This window comes from Etheostoma spectabile, unplaced genomic scaffold (genome assembly GCF_008692095.1).
Source record: "Etheostoma spectabile isolate EspeVRDwgs_2016 unplaced genomic scaffold, UIUC_Espe_1.0 scaffold00569807, whole genome shotgun sequence".
Lineage (NCBI taxonomy): Eukaryota > Metazoa > Chordata > Actinopteri > Perciformes > Percidae > Etheostoma > Etheostoma spectabile.
Window position 1 is genome coordinate 1 of NW_022605338.1, and position 17,550 is coordinate 17,550.

A 17,550-nucleotide genomic window follows, 5' to 3' on the forward strand; every position below is an offset into this window, starting at 1 on the left:
CATGTCTGTGACTATACACCCTCCCCCTCTGAGTCTAGGCCATGCTGCGACTCCTCACTCCCTAACTATAAGCTTTATACATCTCTCAGTTACCCTTCTAAGGTGAAGTGAATCTAGACTACATCATATTGAAGGTTAACAGAGTGTGTCTCCTCCCTTGGTGGACGTTGTGGAGTATTGTGTTGTCTTTGCTCCAAAGGTTTTTGTACAGAGTTTTTGGTGTTTCCTGTCACTGTGGGCGTCAGAGCACAGTAGTACACAGCAGAGTCAGACAGCTGAGCTGAGGAGATCTGCAGATCAACTTGATTTCTCTCCTCATTCAGCATAGCAGTCATTCGAGGGTGAGGAGGTTTAGCTTCCACTACTGAAGGTGGTTTAGTATCAGTGATCAGGAGAAGGAACTGAGGAGCTGATCCAGGATCCTGTCGATACCACTGAGATTATCAGCTTTTTAACTGAATAGTACAGGACAGAGTAGCACTACGGCCTCTGATGAAAACACTTCAGCACTGCTGGCAGTAATCTCATCTTCCATCGTGTTACCTATTGAGGAAACAACATGTTAGATTTACACCGCTGCTCCAAAGTCACATCTCCAACATTTGGAAACATCACTCTGACATTTATAAGTTCAGCAATGATGCTGTTAACAACGTATGATCATTTATTAGTGATAAAGTGATACATCTAGATTGATGCTTTAGAAATGTGTAACTTTGAACTCCATCTAAATCTGAACTGGATCTGTAAAACCTTGAAAATGTCTTTATTTTCAGGATTTATAATCCAAAACCATCCGTACCTATGAGAGAGAAGCGAACAGAACTGCAGTGAGTTTTTCCATGTCTGCAGAGGTGAAATGCTGTTTTAGAAGGTTCAGGATGAAGAAGTGTTGTGAGATGTTGGTCTGATGTTCACAGCTGGAATCAAACAGTTGTCTGTCATGAAGCCACCTCTGCAGTCAGGAGGAGGAGACTCAGATGTTGACTTACTTTCATTTTCTCCAAGTCTTCATCCCAACTGGGTTTTATTGGTGAAAAGAATCCAGACTGGCTCATAAATACTCTGAAGGGTAACAGAGTGGTCTCTCTCTGGTGGACGTTGTGGAGTATTGTGTTGTCTTTGCTCCAAAGGTTTTTGTACAGAGTTTTGGTGTTTCCTGTCACTGTGGCTGCAGAGCACAGTAGTACACAGCAGAGTCTGACAGCTTAGCTGAGGAGATCTTCAGATCCATTTTGGTTTATTTTATCCTCACTCACTGAAGAAGACAGTCAGGGATTGGACTTGTCAGCATTCCTCCTGTTCCTAAATGAGAGATGAGGAACTCTGGTGGTTTTTCCTGATATTGTCGATACACCAACCAAATATCATTGTTATCAACTTGTCTGGAGCATCTGTAGGACAGAGTAACAGAGCTGTCTTCTAAACTGTTCTCTTCTTTCTCTACTGGAGTGAGTTCTTCACAGCTGACTCCTAAAGGAAGAGATAACTCTGTTATTTCATGTTGTATTAGACATAATGAATGATTCACATTCATCGTGGTTTTGTAATTAAAGTTCTGCATGAACTTTTTCAAACTGCACAATCTAACATACCTGTGAGGATGGAGAGAAGCATCAGAGAAAACCCCCAATGCTGCAGTGGCAGCATGTTGAATAAAGGTAATGTTGATGGTGTGTGTATTGATCTCTGTTGAATCTAGAAGTTCCTCTCTCTTCTATAGTTCAGTAACAGCTCAGCTCCTCCCTGAGTCTCTCCCTCTCCTCGTAGCTCTGTAGTTTCTCTTCTCTCAGTTACACTTCTAAGGTAAAGGGATTCTAGCCTGTTTAGTGTTCAATGAACCACTGGTGGTTCGAAAATTGGAACGCACATAAAAGGACGTTATTACTTGCATTAAACCGTCATAAACACGCTCAAGTCATACATCGTTAGAAAGCTTAAAGTCTCATGATTCCATCGAGCCCACACACAAGCAATAAGGTGACTCACAACGGTTATATCATGTCTGAAGTAAAGCAAGACAGACAGATTCGAGTCTAAGACGAGCGTGCATCCCTACCTGTCTCCTCGTGTCTTTAATCACAGCGGTGAAAGATCTCCGTAAACGTGTTTTCCTCCTTCGTAACACACGTCAAACTATTAGAATATCCAAGCCTTGTAATCCATAATTATCTGGTCCCCTCACAACTTGAAGTTTCTGGCCAAATTTCGACGTAGAGAAATCTAGATTGCATCATTTCTCGGTTTTTATCGTTTGTAACTTTTTCCCTGTGCGCGCTAGAAATCATGTCGACACATCATTGTAATCTGTGGTGCCAGCGAATTCCAATGAACCTGGTTGCCAGCCAATAGCATTCATTCTATCAAGAGATACACTCAAACTAAGCTAATAATATCAAACAGAGCCCCCATTGGGCCCACGTGGGAAAGAATGACAGTAGAACCCACCAATTAGAAAACAGTCATAAAACTGGCATCCCTGTGTACCAGTAAAAGACGAGTTGAATGGTACCAGACATGGCCAAAAAAACCTATCCCTAAGTTGACTCCAACTGTCTGAAAGCAAAAATATGGCTTTTTATAGCATTTCAACATTTCATCAAATTAGATTACTTATTCCTATAAATCTATGTATCTACTTCTTTTAGGCATGTGTGTGAGTGATGTGGATGTGTTTTTTTGTATTTCAGAAGTTATGTATTTAGCACTTTTTGGGCTTTTTTAGAAATAAGAAATAAGACAAACGCACAGTCATATCTGTAGAAATACATCTTATAAAATCCATTTATAAGTCATTTTCTTCTGGATTTTTTCTGTTCTAAGTTGAGACATTGGCTAGGGTACTATTTTAGTATATAGCAGTTGTAAATATGCTTTTTCAGATGATTTACTGGACGGAAATAGAAATTCTGTGTTCTAACCTCTGTAGCTCTGTGTCAGTAAGGCCTAGTGTCACACTGCCACTAGAAACAACAAACTGAGAGTGTTAGCTTCACAATGAACTCGGTCATCACAGAGGTCAAAGCATGTGGAACTGCAGCCTTTTTAGGGGGTAAAAATTAGGCGAGAAAATCATATATTTTCCAGTGTGTTATAAGAGGCTCTAGACTACATCATATTGAAGGTTAACAGAGTGTGTCTCCCTCTGGTGGACGTTGTGGAGTATTGTGTTGTCTTTGCTCCAAAGGTTTTTGTACAGAGTTTTGGTGTTTCCTGTCACTGTGGGCTGCAGAGCACAGTAGTACACAGCAGAGTCAGACAGCTGAAGCTTCTGGATCTCCAGAGGAAAGGACTCATCCTTTATTGTAGCATCAACTCTCTCTTTCTCTTTAGAATTATCAGTTTTTACAGAGAAACGTTGCAGCAGCATCTTTGGGTAATCATTTTCTTCTTGTTTGTACCAGAACAAAGTTGGACTTGCTCTAGTTGTCTCAAATGTACAGCCAAGAGTAAGTGTCTCTCCTTCAGTAGTAATGACATCTCCTGGTGGCTGGATCACTCTGTCTTCTCCTTTACACTCTGGGGAAGAAGAGAACATGCAGAGGAAGACATGAATCAATAAAGATGATTGATTAAAGGAGAACAGCATGTTCAAATAGTAAATCTGATTTTCTTTACTGCTGTTTCATTTCAGATAAAACCATATAACGTGCTATTTAAGATGTACGAGATACCAACAGAAATGATCTGTTTTTGCTTCTTTCTGCATTAAAACACTCTTTGTATCTTACCAAAGAAAAGAGCAGCAAGAATAATCCCCAGCCAATGTTCCATCTCTACAACAAGTTAAATCAACAGGAGAAACTAGCTGATGTCAACATCCAGTCTGAGAATTGTTCTCTTCACAGCTCCACTTCTTATTGACTGAATGGTTGAACACAGTGCACAAGTAGTGCACCTCCTACTTGATAATGTCGCCCTCTAGTGGAGCTACAAGGTTCCTACAACAGGGTAGAAAAAAGGCTTCCAGCAGCTTGGCAGTGTGTCAGCTTGTGTTTTTGTACAGAGACTGTGGGTTTGCTGTCACTGTGGGCCTCACAGCACAGTAGTACACAGCAGAGTCTGGCCCTGCAGCAGAGGAGATCTGGAGATCCATTTTGGTTTATCTTCACTCACTGAAGCAGACAGTCCAGGGATTGGACTTTTAATTATTCCTCCTGTTCCTAAGTGAGAGATGATGAACTCTGGAGGTTTTCCTGGATATTGTCGATACCAGAAGAAATAATCACTACCAGTTGCTTGTTTGGAGTATCTGTAGGACAGAGTAACAGAGCTGTCTTCTAAACTGTTCTCTTCTTTCTCTACTGGGTGAGTTCTTCACAGCTGACTCCTAAAGGAAGAGATAACTCTGTTATTTCATATAGAAACAGAGTCAATTAATGATTCACATTCAGATGTTATTTGAATCAATCTTGTTCATTTCATAATCTAACATACCTGTGAGGATGGAGAGAAACATCAGAGAAAACCCCCAATGCTGCAGTGGCAGCATGTTGAATAAAGGTAATGTTGATGGTGTGTGTATTGATCTCTGTTGAATCTAGAAGTTCCTCTCTCTTCTATAGTTCAGTAACAGCTCAGCTCCTCCCTGAGTCTCTCCGTCTCCTCGTAGCTCTGTAGTTTCTCTTCTCTCAGTTACACTTCTAAGGTAAAGTGATTCTAGACTACATCATATTGAAGGTTAACAGAGTGTGTCTCCCTCTGGTGGACGTTGTGGAGTATTGTGTTGTCTTTGCTCCAAAGGTTTTTGTACAGAGTTTTGGTGTTTCCTGTCACTGTGGGCTGCAGAGCACAGTAGTACACAGCAGAGTCAGACAGCTTAGCTGAGGAGATCTTCAGAGGAACTGACTTTAACTTGGAATTGTGTGTAGATGAAAATCTGTCCCTGAACTCGTCCGCTGTGTTCCCTTCATCCCCTTGAAAGCGCATCAGAATAAATTTGGGGCTGTTGTTTCCATTCTGTTTGTACCAGAAGAGATTATTATTAGTTGATCTGCTGTTATATTGACAGCCAAGTGTTACTGCCTCTCCTTCAGTAGCAGTCACATCTCCTGTTGGTTGCAGCACGTTGTCTTGTTGTGCTCTGCATTCTGTAAAACAGCAACAAACAGAATCAGTGTGCTGTTAAAGAATCCTATCAATGTTGGATTGATATCAAAGAAACAGAGTTGTGTTCATACCAAGGCTCATAGCAGCCAGCAGCACTGAGATGAACAGAGGCGTCATATCTGCAGTGTGGAGTAACTCTGAGCTACAGCAAGTAGAAAGAAGGCTGGGATCTCTCTGTTTAGTCTTCATCAACACTAAGTTGGTGGATTAGAAGGAGGAACCTGATCACAGTGACAGGGCTCATTCACAGCCCTGGGTTATTCCCCCTGCTGACAACTTTACACCACACACACATGTTGGTCCTCTCTCCTTTCTCGGTGTAACATGTCTTGTAAATAGTCATCATTGAAATGTTCATGTGGCTTGTTTCCTGTTTATTCCCCAACATATAAAAGGTCTGTGAACCTGCTACCTGCTTGGTAGTTCTTATAAAATATATTTGTAGTAAATAAGATAAGAAAAACTTTATTTTCTGTCTCATGTGACAGAAATTTGTCTTTGACAGGGCAGGCTCAAATGACATGAGATACCTATAAGAACATGAAAGATACAGTACATATAGAAACAGTAACACAATCATTGACTGTGCAGACGTACAAAATGCAAAAACCGAGCCAGAAGAAGTCTGAGTGGAGCTGTTGGACGCCGTCTATGTTTGGCTATTCCTTGTGCTCATGGCAGTGGGAATGAAGGATTCCTTACATTTTTCCGTGCAAAGAGACCTCTAGTGTCGACCTGATGGCAGTGACTGAAGGGATTGTTGGGGGGGGGGGGTCGTCAGTCCATCCCATTCTTCTCATGAACTCGATTTCCCAGCAATGTATGAACAAACTTTCTTCATCTTTGGAATAAACATTCACTTGAACTAAAGGATGAACTGATTAGATTTGATTAGATTTTTGTGGGTTTTCGTGCCGTGAATTCAAAACCACCAGTTTTTTCAAAGTTGTATTGGTTGAGTTTCTATTTGGGATGGAGATCAACATGTTGAACAATGGAAGGAGCTCATTGGAGCCTAATGGCCTGAAGGGTATGAAGAGGATTCGTCCTTTGTTGAAGAAACCAACCCTTGACCCCTTCTTGCCAGAGAATTACAGGCCTAGTTCCAAACTCCCCTTCTTTCCAAAATTTAAAAAAAGTTGTAAAAGAAACTTTCAAATGCTTGAAATACACAGGGTTATTGATTAATTTTTTTCAGGTTTCCGTAAGCTGTATTCCACAGAAACGGCTCCCTTGAAGGTCTCAAATGATGTTTTGATCTCTTCAGATACCGGAGATTTATAGGTCTTGGTTCTATTGGACCTTACCGCCACATTGAATAGTGTGGACCACCATATTCTCATCGAGAGGCCAAATAACTTGGACATTTCTGGGACTGCATTGGTGTGGTTTTTTTCTTATCTCAAGGATAGGATTTACTAAGTCTCTGTAGGTGACTTTATGTCAGACATTGCTGCATTGCCTTGTGGGTCTCTCGGGGCTCAGTCCTGGGACCCATTTGTTTCTCTTGATACTTTCTTCCATTAGGACAGATCAATAGCTTCAGAAACATATCTTATCATCTCTATGCAGATGACATCCAGCTGTATTTTTTATTTAAACCTGAAAGGCTTAATAAACTTACTGTACTAAACTGTGATTACAGTTTAAATGCAATTACAAACTTGTTGAAATAAAACAATTGCTTGCAGTTAAATGCAGACGAAACAGAAGTTGTTGTTTTTTAGATTTTTTTAATGTGTCCCTGATAACTTCCAATCAGCAATCAGGCAGATCCTGGGAGCCTGGTCCTCATCTTCTAGATCTAGTCTGCGATATCTCAGTGTGATTTACGGCCAATCAACAGCTTTTGATACCTATATTAAGACATTCATTCGATCATGTTTCTTCCACCCAAGAAACATAGCAAAACTCTGGTCCGAGGTGTCAAAAACTGAAATGGAGATGCTCATACCTACCTTTATCTTGTCACGATTAGACTGCTGCAAGCCACTTTTTACATGGCTTAATCCATTTTCTATACTCCGTCGGCAAACAGTTCAGAAGGCTGCTGCAAGGCCCTTAGCATACTTAAATTATTACCAAAAGACGACAAAGAGTCACTGGAATCATTTTCAATATATTTTAACTTGCGCACGGAGCACTGCAGTAGGTACAGAGATTGACTGAAGAGCGAACTCCACAGTCTTCACTTTTTCCATTGACATCTCCCCTCCTTGCTCCAATGCCCCAAACAGCTGCACTGTCTCAAAGTCCTGCTAACAGGTATTTTTTGTAGTACTACCTCAGTCGAGGTTCAAAGCTGCTGAGGAGATACCATTGATTGGTCGGAGAGAATCGCACTAATCACTGCATCATCATTGCTACAGACAGACGGGGGGGGGGACTAAATTCAGTTTGCTTTCTGTCTGTGGCAACACGCCGAGAATCAAAACACACCTTCTGTGTGTGTTGCGTTAGGTCACGGCAGTCGCTTTGACAACCAGCCACGGCTCGACTCACGCATGAGGCAGTTCTAATCTGCAATGGAGAAAGAAGGACGGGGTACCACGGTCGAGGCGAGCAGGTACCCTTAATGGAAAAACGCCATTTGAGAGTACCTTGGACTGGTTTTAAAACTGGAGGAGACTGTACCTTTCAGTCGGTGGCTCCTTAGCTGTGGAATGCTCTTCCAATAAACTTAAAGTCATTGGACACCGTGGTCTTTTTTTTATGAGCAGCCCAAAACCATCTGTTCACGCAGGCGTTTAGGTAGCATTTTAAACCTGTGACCTGTAGGTTTTATTTTTTATTTTGTCTAGGGTTTTCTCTTTTGCTTTGTAGATTATGTTGGATAGTTAATTTTTGCTGTATTATTTGATTGTGAAGCACTGGGAAACTGATGTCTGTGAAAGATGCTTAGTACATGAACTTTGCTAGCTTGCATGCTAGTAGGTAAGTCAGTGTTCATGTATCTGTTGTCATGGTGTCTTGTGTTTGAACCATCATACAGTTGGTTTGTCATTGATGTGGATTTGCTGCTCATGTGAGTCCTCCCACAGTGTTACACTAGCAGCTGGAACCACAGGGACTCTGATAAAACTGGAATCATCAGAATCCATCTGATATCAAGCTGTGGTTTGAAAACCACTTCCCTCCTCTTTGAAGAGTAGTCCCATATCTGTGTTCAGGTTTTTGTACAGCCTCTTCTACACTTTGTATCACTGTGTTTGTAGAGCACAGTAGTAGAGACCTGTGTCTGCCAGGGTTAGGGTCTTTATGGTCAGTTCAGTTGATTCCACTGATGTTTTGGATTTATATTTCTGTTCATCTGGGATATATTCAGTCGGGTCCTCTCTTGCTCCTTTCCAGAGAATAAACTGAGGTGCCTGAAGGTCTGAATGATGTCTCTACCAGTGGAGTTCAGGACTATGAGACGTTGTCTCTATGAGACGTTGTCTCATAGTCACATCTGAGTGAGACAGGTTCTCCTTCTCTTTTACTGACTTCATCTTCTACAGGAGAGATTTTGTCTCCAGCTATTAATCCTGAAAAAGTAGAGAAAATGAAGCCATTAGACTAACATTGTTCATGAGGCTGAGAGGAGAAGACAGAGGAAAATGTCAACTGTACATTGTACTCTGGACAGGAACAACTCAACTGTTGAGAGATTTCTGCTCTGAACTGCAGTTTATATAAATCTTTAGAAAATAATAAAACCATGTTGTTCTTTGTATCTTACCAAAGAAAAGAGCAGCAAGAATAATCCCAGCCAATGTTCCATCTCTACAACAAGGTTTAAATCAACAGGAGAAACTAGCTAATGTTCAACATCCAGTCTGGGAATTGTTCTCTTCACAGCTCCACTTCTTATGACTGAATGGTTGAACACAGTGCACAAGTAGTGCACTCCTACTTGATAATGTCGCCTCTAGTGGAGCTACAAGGTTCACTACAACAGGGTAGAAAAAGGCTTCCAGCAGCTTGGCAGTGTGTCAGCTTGTGTTTTTGTACAGAGACTGTGGGTTGCTGTCACTGTGGCCTCAGAGCACAGTAGTACACAGCAGAGTCTGGCCCTGCAGCAGAGGAGATCTGGAGATCCATTTTGGTTTTATCCTCACTCACTGAAACAGACAATCCAGGGATTGGACTTTTCATTATTACTCCTGTTCCCAAATGAGAGATGATGAACTCTGGTGGTTTTCCTGGATATTGACGATACCAGTAAAACTCATCACTACCAGTTGCTTGTCTGGAGTATCTGTAGGACAGAGTAACAGAGCTGTCTTCTAAACTGTTCTCTTCTTTCTTTGATGGAGTGAGTTCTTCACAGCTGACTCCTAAAGGAAGAGATAACTCTGTTATTAGATGTAAAAGTTGGACAACTTTTATTTTTACAAAATCTTCAAGAAAAGATTCAGTTATGAGACATTGCGATCAAACCTAGAAAATGCAGAATATAACTTGCCTGTTATGATTGAACGAAAAAGTAGAAAAAACACAAAATGATCCAATGACGGCATGCTGGATAAAGTAGTCTGGTCTGTGTATTGATCTCTGTTGAATCTAGAAGTTCCTCTCTCTTCTATAGTTCAGTAACAGCTCAGCTCCTCCCTGAGTCTCTCCGTCTCCTCGTAGCTCTGTAGTTTCTCTTCTCTCAGTTACACTTCTAAGGTAAAGTGATTCTAGACTACATCATATTGAAGGTTAACAGAGTGTGTCTCCCCCTGGTGGACGTTGTGGAGTATTGTGTTGTCTTTGCTCCAAAGGTTTTTGTACAGAGTTTTGGTGTTTCCTGTCACTGTGGGCCTCAGAGCACAGTAGTACACAGCAGAGTCAGACAGCTTAGCTGAGGAGATCTTCAGAGGAACTGATCTTATCTTGGAATTGAGTGTAGATGAAAATCTGTCCCTGAACTCGTCCGCTGTGTTCCCTTCATCCCCTTGAACGCGCATCAGAATGAATTTGGGGCTGTTTCCATCCTGTTTGTACCAGAAGAGATTATTATTAGTTGATCTGCTGCTATATTGACAGCCAAGTGTTACTGCCTCTCCTTCAGTAGCAGTCACATCTCCTGTTGGTTGCAGCACGTTTTCTTGTTGTGCTCTGCATTCTGTAAAACAGCAACAAACAGAATCAGTGTGCTGTTAAAGAATCCTATCAATGTTGGATTGATTTCAAAGAAACAGAGTTGTGTTCATACCAAGGCTCATAGCAGCCAGCAGCACTGAGATGAACAGAGGCGTCATATCTGCAGTGTGGAGTAACTCTGAGCTACAGCAAGTAGAAAGAAGGCTGGGATCTCTCTGTTTAGTCTTCATCAACACTAAGTTGGTGGATTAGAAGGAGGAACCTGATCACAGTGACAGGGCACATTCACAGCCCTGGGTTATTCCCCCTGCTGACAACTTTACACCACACACATGTTGGTCCTCTCTCCTTTCTCAGTGTAACTGTCTTTTATGAAGTGATCTTTAAAATGTTCGTGTGGCTTGTTTCCTGTTTATTCCCCAACATATAAAATGTCTGTGAACCTGCTTCCTGCTTGATAGTTCTATAAAAAATATTTATAGTAAATAAGATAAGGAAAACTTTATTTTTGTCTCATGTGACAGAAATTTGTCTTTGACAGGGCAGGCTCAAATTGCATAAGATACCTATAAGAACATCAAAGATACAGTACATATAGAAACAGTACCACAATCATTGACTGTGCAGACGTACAAAATGCAAAAACAGAGCCAGAAGAAGTCTGAGTGGAGCTGTTGGACGCCGTCTATGTTTGGCTGTTCATTGTGCTCATGGCAGTGGGAATGAAGGATTCCTTACGTGTTTTTCCATGCTAACGGGACCTTTAGTGTCGACCTGATGGCAGTAACTGAAAGGATTGGTGGGGGGGTCGTCAGTCCATCCCATTCTCATGAACTCGATTTCTCAGTAATGTCGGAACAGACTGTCTTCACATTTGTCAAAACATTCACTTGAACTAAAGGATGAACTGATTAGATTTGATTGTCCAAGATCACCCCGGCGTTACAAAAAGCATTAATGGCCATAACTCAAGACTTCATATGCTAATTATGACATTGTGTCTACTATTACATATGTGTATTAGGATAAGATGATGAATTGATGACATGTTACTCCCAAAAGATCAAAGGTCAAGGTAAAGGTCTTAACTGGGACATTGCAATGTTCTGCTTCAATGCATCTGTTGCTGTTGTTCAACTCCATAACTCAGAAACAGAAGTGGAAACATTTGGTTGGATACTGACTCTGTGACACTAGTCTTGAAGCTGAGGTGATTGTATAGATCTTCTGTGCTGTAGATTAAAGATGTGTGTAGAGCATCAATGTTTTGCCAATAGTACAACTAATACCTGTTAGTAATTTCCTTTTAATGTCTCTACTTCACATATGGTGAGTCTCTACAGACGTGTATGTAAACTTTAACTGGACTGTTCACTGAAGGCGTATTACTTCGAGGTGGTAATTCATGTTTCTCTGAAATGCAAATTGACAGTTTAGTATCTTTTGGTCCTCTGCAGCTGTGTAAGGTCAAATTTAAAGATGGTGGAGTTGTTTGGGAAGCGTTTGTTTTAAAGCTGGTGAAAACCTTCGCTGTATAAAAGTGATTATATTGAGTTTTTCTGTGGGTTTTCATGTTGTGAATTCAAAACTACCAATTACCAACTCCAACCAATCTCAATCTACGGATGGTGGACTTTTTCGGGAAGATTCTGTTTCTATAAACCTTTCAAGTTGGTAGATACTTTAGCTTTTAAAACATCATTGTACTGTATTATTCACCTAACAATGATAATAAGAAACATAAACTACCAGTGACTTGAGTTTAATCAATGTTTGAGTTTCTGTTTGGAATGTAGATCACCATGTTGAAGAATGGAAGGAGCTCATTGTGGTCTAATGGCCATCAGGTTATGAAGAGGATTTAGTAGGCAAGTCATTGTCCATGTATCTGATGTCATGATGTCTTGTGTTTGAACCATCATACAGTTGGTTTGTCATTGATGTGGATTTGCTGCTCATGTGAGTCCTCCCACAGTGTCACACTAGCAGCTGGAACCACAGGGACTCTGATAAAACTGGAATAATCAGAATCCATCTGATACCAAGCTGTGGTTTGAATACCACTTCCCTCCTCTTTGAAGAGTAGTCCCATATCTGTGTTCAGGTTTTTGTACAGCCTCTTCTACACTTTGTATCACTGTGTTTCTAGAGCACAGTAGTAGAGACCTGTGTCTGCCAGGGTTAGGGTCTTTATGGTCAGTTCAGTTGATTTCACTGATGTTTTGGATTCATATTTCTGCTCATCTGGGATATATTCACCACTTAATGCTCTTTTCCAGAGTATGAACCGAGGTGCCTTGAGGTCTGAATGATGTCTGTACCAGTGGAGGTAGACATTGTTGTAATCAGTCTCATAGTCACATCTGAGTGAGACAGGTTCTCCTTCTCTTTTACTGACTTCATCTTCTACAGGAGAGATTTTGTTTCCAGCTATTAATCCTGAAAAAGTAGAGAAAATGAAGCCATTACACTAACATTGTTCATGAGGCTGAGAGGAGAAGACAGAGGAAAATGTCAACTGTACATTCTTACTCTGGACAGGAACAGCTCAACTGTTGAGAGATTTCTGCTCTGAACTGCAGTTTATATAATTCTTTAGAAAATAATAAAACCATGTTGTTCTTTGTATCTTACCAAAGAAAAGAGCAGCAAGAATAATCCCCAGCCAATGTTCCATCTCTACAACAAGGTTTAAATCAACAGGAGAAACTAGCTGATGTTCAACATCCAGTCTGAGAATTGTTCTCTTCACAGCTCCACTTCTTATTGACTGAATGGTTGAACACAGTGCACAAGTAGTGCACCTCCTACTTGATAATGTCGCCCTCTAGTGGAGCTACAAGGTTCACTACAACAGGGTAGAAAAAAGGCTTCCAGCAGCTTGGCAGTGTGTCAGCTTGTGTTTTTGTACAGAGACTGTGGGTTTGCTGTCACTGTGGGCCTCACAGCACAGTAGTACACAGCAGAGTCTGGCCCTGCAGCAGAGGAGATGATCATATGGATTATTTTATCCTCCATTTCAATCTTCAGTCCAGGGATTATTTCGTTTATTAATCGTCCTGAAGCAAAGTGTGAGATGAGGAACTCTGGTGGTTTTCCTGGATATTGTCGGTACCAGAAGAAATAATCACTAGATGTCATTTCAGAGTATCTGTAGGACAGAGTAACAGAGCTGTCTTCTAAACTGTTCTCTTCTTTCTCTACTGGAGTGAGTTCTTCACAGCTGACTCCTAAAGGAAGAGATAACTCTGTTATTTCATGTTGTAGAAGATATAATGAATGATTCACATTCAGATGGTTTTGGAATTAAAGTTCTGCATGAACTGTTTCTAGCTTCATAATCTAACATACCCGTGAGGATGGAGAGAAACATCAGAGAAAACCCCCAATGCTGCAGTGGCAGCATGTTGAATAAAGGTAATGTTGATGGTGTGTGTATTGATCTCTGTTGAATCTAGAAGTTCCTCTCTCTTCTATAGTTCAGTAACAGCTCAGCTCCTCCCTGAGTCTCTCCGTCTCCTCGTAGCTCTGTAGTTTCTCTTCTCTCAGTTACACTTCTAAGGTAAAGTGATTCTAGACTACATCATATTGAAGGTTAACAGAGTGTGTCTCCCTCTGGTGGACGTTGTGGAGTATTGTGTTGTCTTTGCTCCAAAGGTTTTTGTACAGAGTTGTGGTGTTTCCTGTCACTGTGGGCCTCAGAGCACAGTAGTACACAGCAGAGTCTGACAGCTGAAGCTTCTGGATCTCCAGAGGAAAGGACTTATCCTTTACTGTAGCATCAACTCTCTCTTTCTCTTTAGAATTATCAGCTTTTACAGAGAAGCGTTGCAGCAGCATCTTTGGGTAATCATTGACTTCTTGTTTGTACCAGAACAAAGTGGGATTTGGCAAAGTTGTCTCAAATGTACAGCCAAGAGTAAGTGTCTCTCCTTCAGTAGTAAAGACATCTCCTGGTGGCTGGATCACTCTGTCTTCTCCTTTACACTCTGGGGAAGAAGAGAACATGCAGAGGAAGAGATGAATCAATAAAGATGATTGATTAAAGGAGAACAATCAGTATGTTTAAAGTGTCTCATTGCCAGATATTCAGACACGGATTCTCAGTGACTGCTGTCTGATGTCAGAGTATGCCAAATAGTTATTAAGAAGGAAATATAAGATAACTAAACGATCAGTATTACATTTGTGTCAGTTACTTATGAAAAGAACCATGTTGTTCTTTGTATCTTACCAAAGAAAAGAGCAGCAAGAATAATCCCCAGCCAATGTTCCATCTCTACAACAAGGTTTAAATCAACAGGAGAAACTAGCTGATGTTCAACATCCAGTCTGAGAATTGTTCTCTTCACAGCTCCACTTCTTATTGACTGAATGGTTGAACACAGTGCACAAGTAGTGCACCTCCTACTTGATAATGTCGCCCTCTAGTGGAGCTACAAGGTTCACTACAACAGGGTAGAAAAAAGGCTTCCAGCAGCTTGGCAGTGTGTCAGCTTGTGTTTTTGTACAGAGACTGTGGGTTTGCTGTCACTGTGGGCCTCACAGCACAGTAGTACACAGCAGAGTCTGGCACTGCAGCAGAGGAGATCTGGAGATCCATTTTGGTTTTATCCTCACTCACTGAAGCAGACAGTCCAGGGATTGGACTTTTCATTATTACTCCTGTTCCTAAGTGAGAGATGATGAACTCTGGAGGTTTTCCTGGATATTGTCGATACCAGTAAAACTCATCACCACCAGCAGCTTGTCTGGAGTATCTGTAGGACAGAGTAACAGAGCTGTCTTCTAAACTGTTCTCTTCTTTCTCTACTGGAGTGAGTTCTTCACAGCTGACTCCTAAAGGAAGAGATAACTCTGTTATTTCATATAGAAAAGGACTCAATTAATGATTCATAATCAGATTAGTTATTAGAATAAAATTTGTTCATGTCTCATAACCTAACATACCTGTGAGGATGGAGAGAAACATCAGAGAAAACCCCCAATGCTGCAGTGGCAGCATGTTGAATAAAGGTAATGTTGATGGTGTGTGTATTGATCTCTGTTGAATCTAGAAGTTCCTCTCTCTTCTATAGTTCAGTAACAGCTCAGCTCCTCCCTGAGTCTCTCCGTCTCCTCGTAGCTCTGTAGTTTCTCTTCTCTCAGTTACACTTCTAAGGTAAAGTGATTCTAGACTACATCATATTGAAGGGTAACAGAGTGTGTCTCCCTCTGGTGGACGTTGTGGAGTATTGTGTTGTCTTTGCTGCAGAGGTTTTGAGACGGGTATGGCTGCAGCCTGAAGCGTCTTATGTCATCCGTCCCGTCTCATACTGTCTCGTCTCATACGGAGGCGTGTCCAATGGCAAGTTAAGAGGTTCAAAAATACGAAATCGCAAATTATTTTCAAGATGGAGTCACGGGTAAGTTTGTGACGTGTTTGTTGCAATCAATTGAAAAACGTTAACAAATGTTAAAGTAACAATTTTAGCCACACATGTAGTTGGCTTATTTCTGAATGTTCTTGCTGTGTCCCTGATGTTACCGTACAGTTGATGAAACCTGTATCAGCGTTGCTTGACAGTTGTTAGCGAATATTAGCTAACGTTACCTAGCTAGAACAGTTTATGGTTGCAGACTCTGATGGTTCCTGTCTGTGATTTTCCTTAAGGTACATATCAGTGTCTTTAAAAAAAAAAAATACACCCCAGGTGACACGATGCACGGTGTGCTGCAACGAATATCATTGTCCCCTTTGCCCCACATCAGTATACAAGCCCCGGAACAGGACAAAAGTTTTGCAGCACATGGAAGTGCATATAAAGAATGCTATACAACATGAAGGTTAGTTCCCTCCATCATCTTTGTGCCATGCCATTATCATTTTTTTGTTTGTTTTTTAACTACTGCTACTTAGTAAGCTTACTAGTAATTTTACATACAAGTTGCTTTATTTATTTAAGCACGTAATGCTTTTATCCCTTCGTAGATTTCTTTATGACAAAAGGCCACCAGACCTGCAGGAGTGGAAGCACTGGTCACTTCCACTGCCCTTTCTGCCTCAAGACAACAATCAAAAGGCAGGCTATGCTGAGGCATTTGCAGATCTGTAGGCCACCTCTCCATGACGCCCAGTTGGATGCAGACTGTAGAGATATGGGCACCAATTCCCAGACAGAGGAGTGCAAAGGTCTTAAATCACTCTTCATTTTCAGTGGAGCTGCATTGGCTGTATTCAGTTAATACTGTTAGTTGATTGTCAGTTTGATTGTTGATGCTCTGCAGCAGGATCTTTGAGCCTACCTCATCTCATCACTGACAAACTGCCTGCACCGGTGAGTATGTGTATCTATTTTTAAAGAAAACTATCTGTGTATCAATGTTGTGTTTTCCACACATGCATATTAAATAAGTCTGTCTGTCTCAGGTTCATGATAGTGAAATACTTGGACAAAGAGACCCAGCAGAGAGACCCAAAGACCCACTGCCAGAAACCTTCTTGCCATTTGCCAGTGATTACCTGGACAACCCTCCCTGCAGAGTGAGACGTGCAAAGTTGCCAAAAGTACTTTGCCCTCACTGTAATGTGCAGTTTCAAAGAAAAAACATCAAGAAGCACATTTACAGACAACACACAGATAAAGCTGTCAAAGATATCACTGCAAATTCCCATCTAGATGCTGTATGCATTGATGAGAAGAATGGTATATATGCTGTGAAAAAGTCTTTTCTTGGACCTTTTATTCCTATTCATGTCCAAAAGAAAACCTGGGGGAAAGAGCACCAAATCAAGTGTGAGTCCAGTGAGTGCCAACAGTCCATTGACTTTGCTGTCAGGAGTGGCTTGAACATAGTGTAAAATTTGATAATCCTAAAATTGTGTAATACAGGTGTGACTGATTGGAGCAGGTTCTCCTCCAAGTACAAAACCGAATTGCGGACAATGTACTCAGTTATGAACTGCTCCCAGTGCTATTGTCTATACAAGAGCTGCATGCCGGGTATGTATACTGTATAATGTGCTTTGAAACTGGATGGCTGTTGGAGTTGTCACTTTTTGAGAAGAAGTCTGAAACTAAATACTGTAGGATAGCAAAATGCGAGTATACTTTTGTTCTATACCGACAGGTTACGTTGGAAGAGGAAAGCGGGGTGAGCTGCGGGGGATATATTCAGAAGATCCTCATCCTGGATTCTGCAGTCATTTTTGCCAAATAATGGCAGGGGTTCCTGAGTAGGGATAAGGATCTGCGCACACAATAAAGAATGAGAAAAAAAACAAAAACATGTTACACTCTTTCCATGACTCCTTTTTTTATTTTTATATTCTATATTGTTTTCACACTTCACTGGGACAATGCTTGCAAATACAATTGCTCATCAGCATGG

The 17,550-nt window shown here is 41.1% G+C and overlaps 5 gene segments (V, D, J or C); all 5 read right to left on the reverse strand.

The window, feature by feature from the left end:
* Positions 1-2,284: 2,284 nt before the first annotated feature.
* On the reverse strand, positions 2,285-3,814 carry LOC116685408 (T cell receptor alpha variable 18-like). The segment is given in 3 exon segments: positions 2,285-2,334; positions 3,184-3,519; positions 3,732-3,814. Coding segments are annotated over 3 exon segments (429 nt in total).
* Positions 3,815-4,317: 503 nt separating this feature from the next.
* LOC116685412 (T cell receptor alpha variable 19-like) lies at positions 4,318-5,388 on the reverse strand. The segment is given in 3 exon segments: positions 4,318-4,330; positions 4,766-5,090; positions 5,181-5,388. Coding segments are annotated over 3 exon segments (456 nt in total).
* Positions 5,389-9,120: 3,732 nt separating this feature from the next.
* Positions 9,121-10,499, reverse strand: LOC116685413 (T cell receptor alpha variable 38-2/delta variable 8-like). The segment is given in 3 exon segments: positions 9,121-9,349; positions 9,880-10,201; positions 10,292-10,499. Coding segments are annotated over 3 exon segments (669 nt in total).
* A 3,015-nt stretch (positions 10,500-13,514) lies between these two features.
* LOC116685414 (T cell receptor alpha variable 18-like) lies at positions 13,515-14,527 on the reverse strand. The segment is given in 3 exon segments: positions 13,515-13,521; positions 13,865-14,168; positions 14,414-14,527. Coding segments are annotated over 3 exon segments (354 nt in total).
* Positions 14,451-15,220, reverse strand: LOC116685409 (T cell receptor alpha variable 26-2-like). The segment is given in 2 exon segments: positions 14,451-15,018; positions 15,130-15,220. Coding segments are annotated over 2 exon segments (402 nt in total).
* Positions 15,221-17,550: the final 2,330 nt, after the last annotated feature.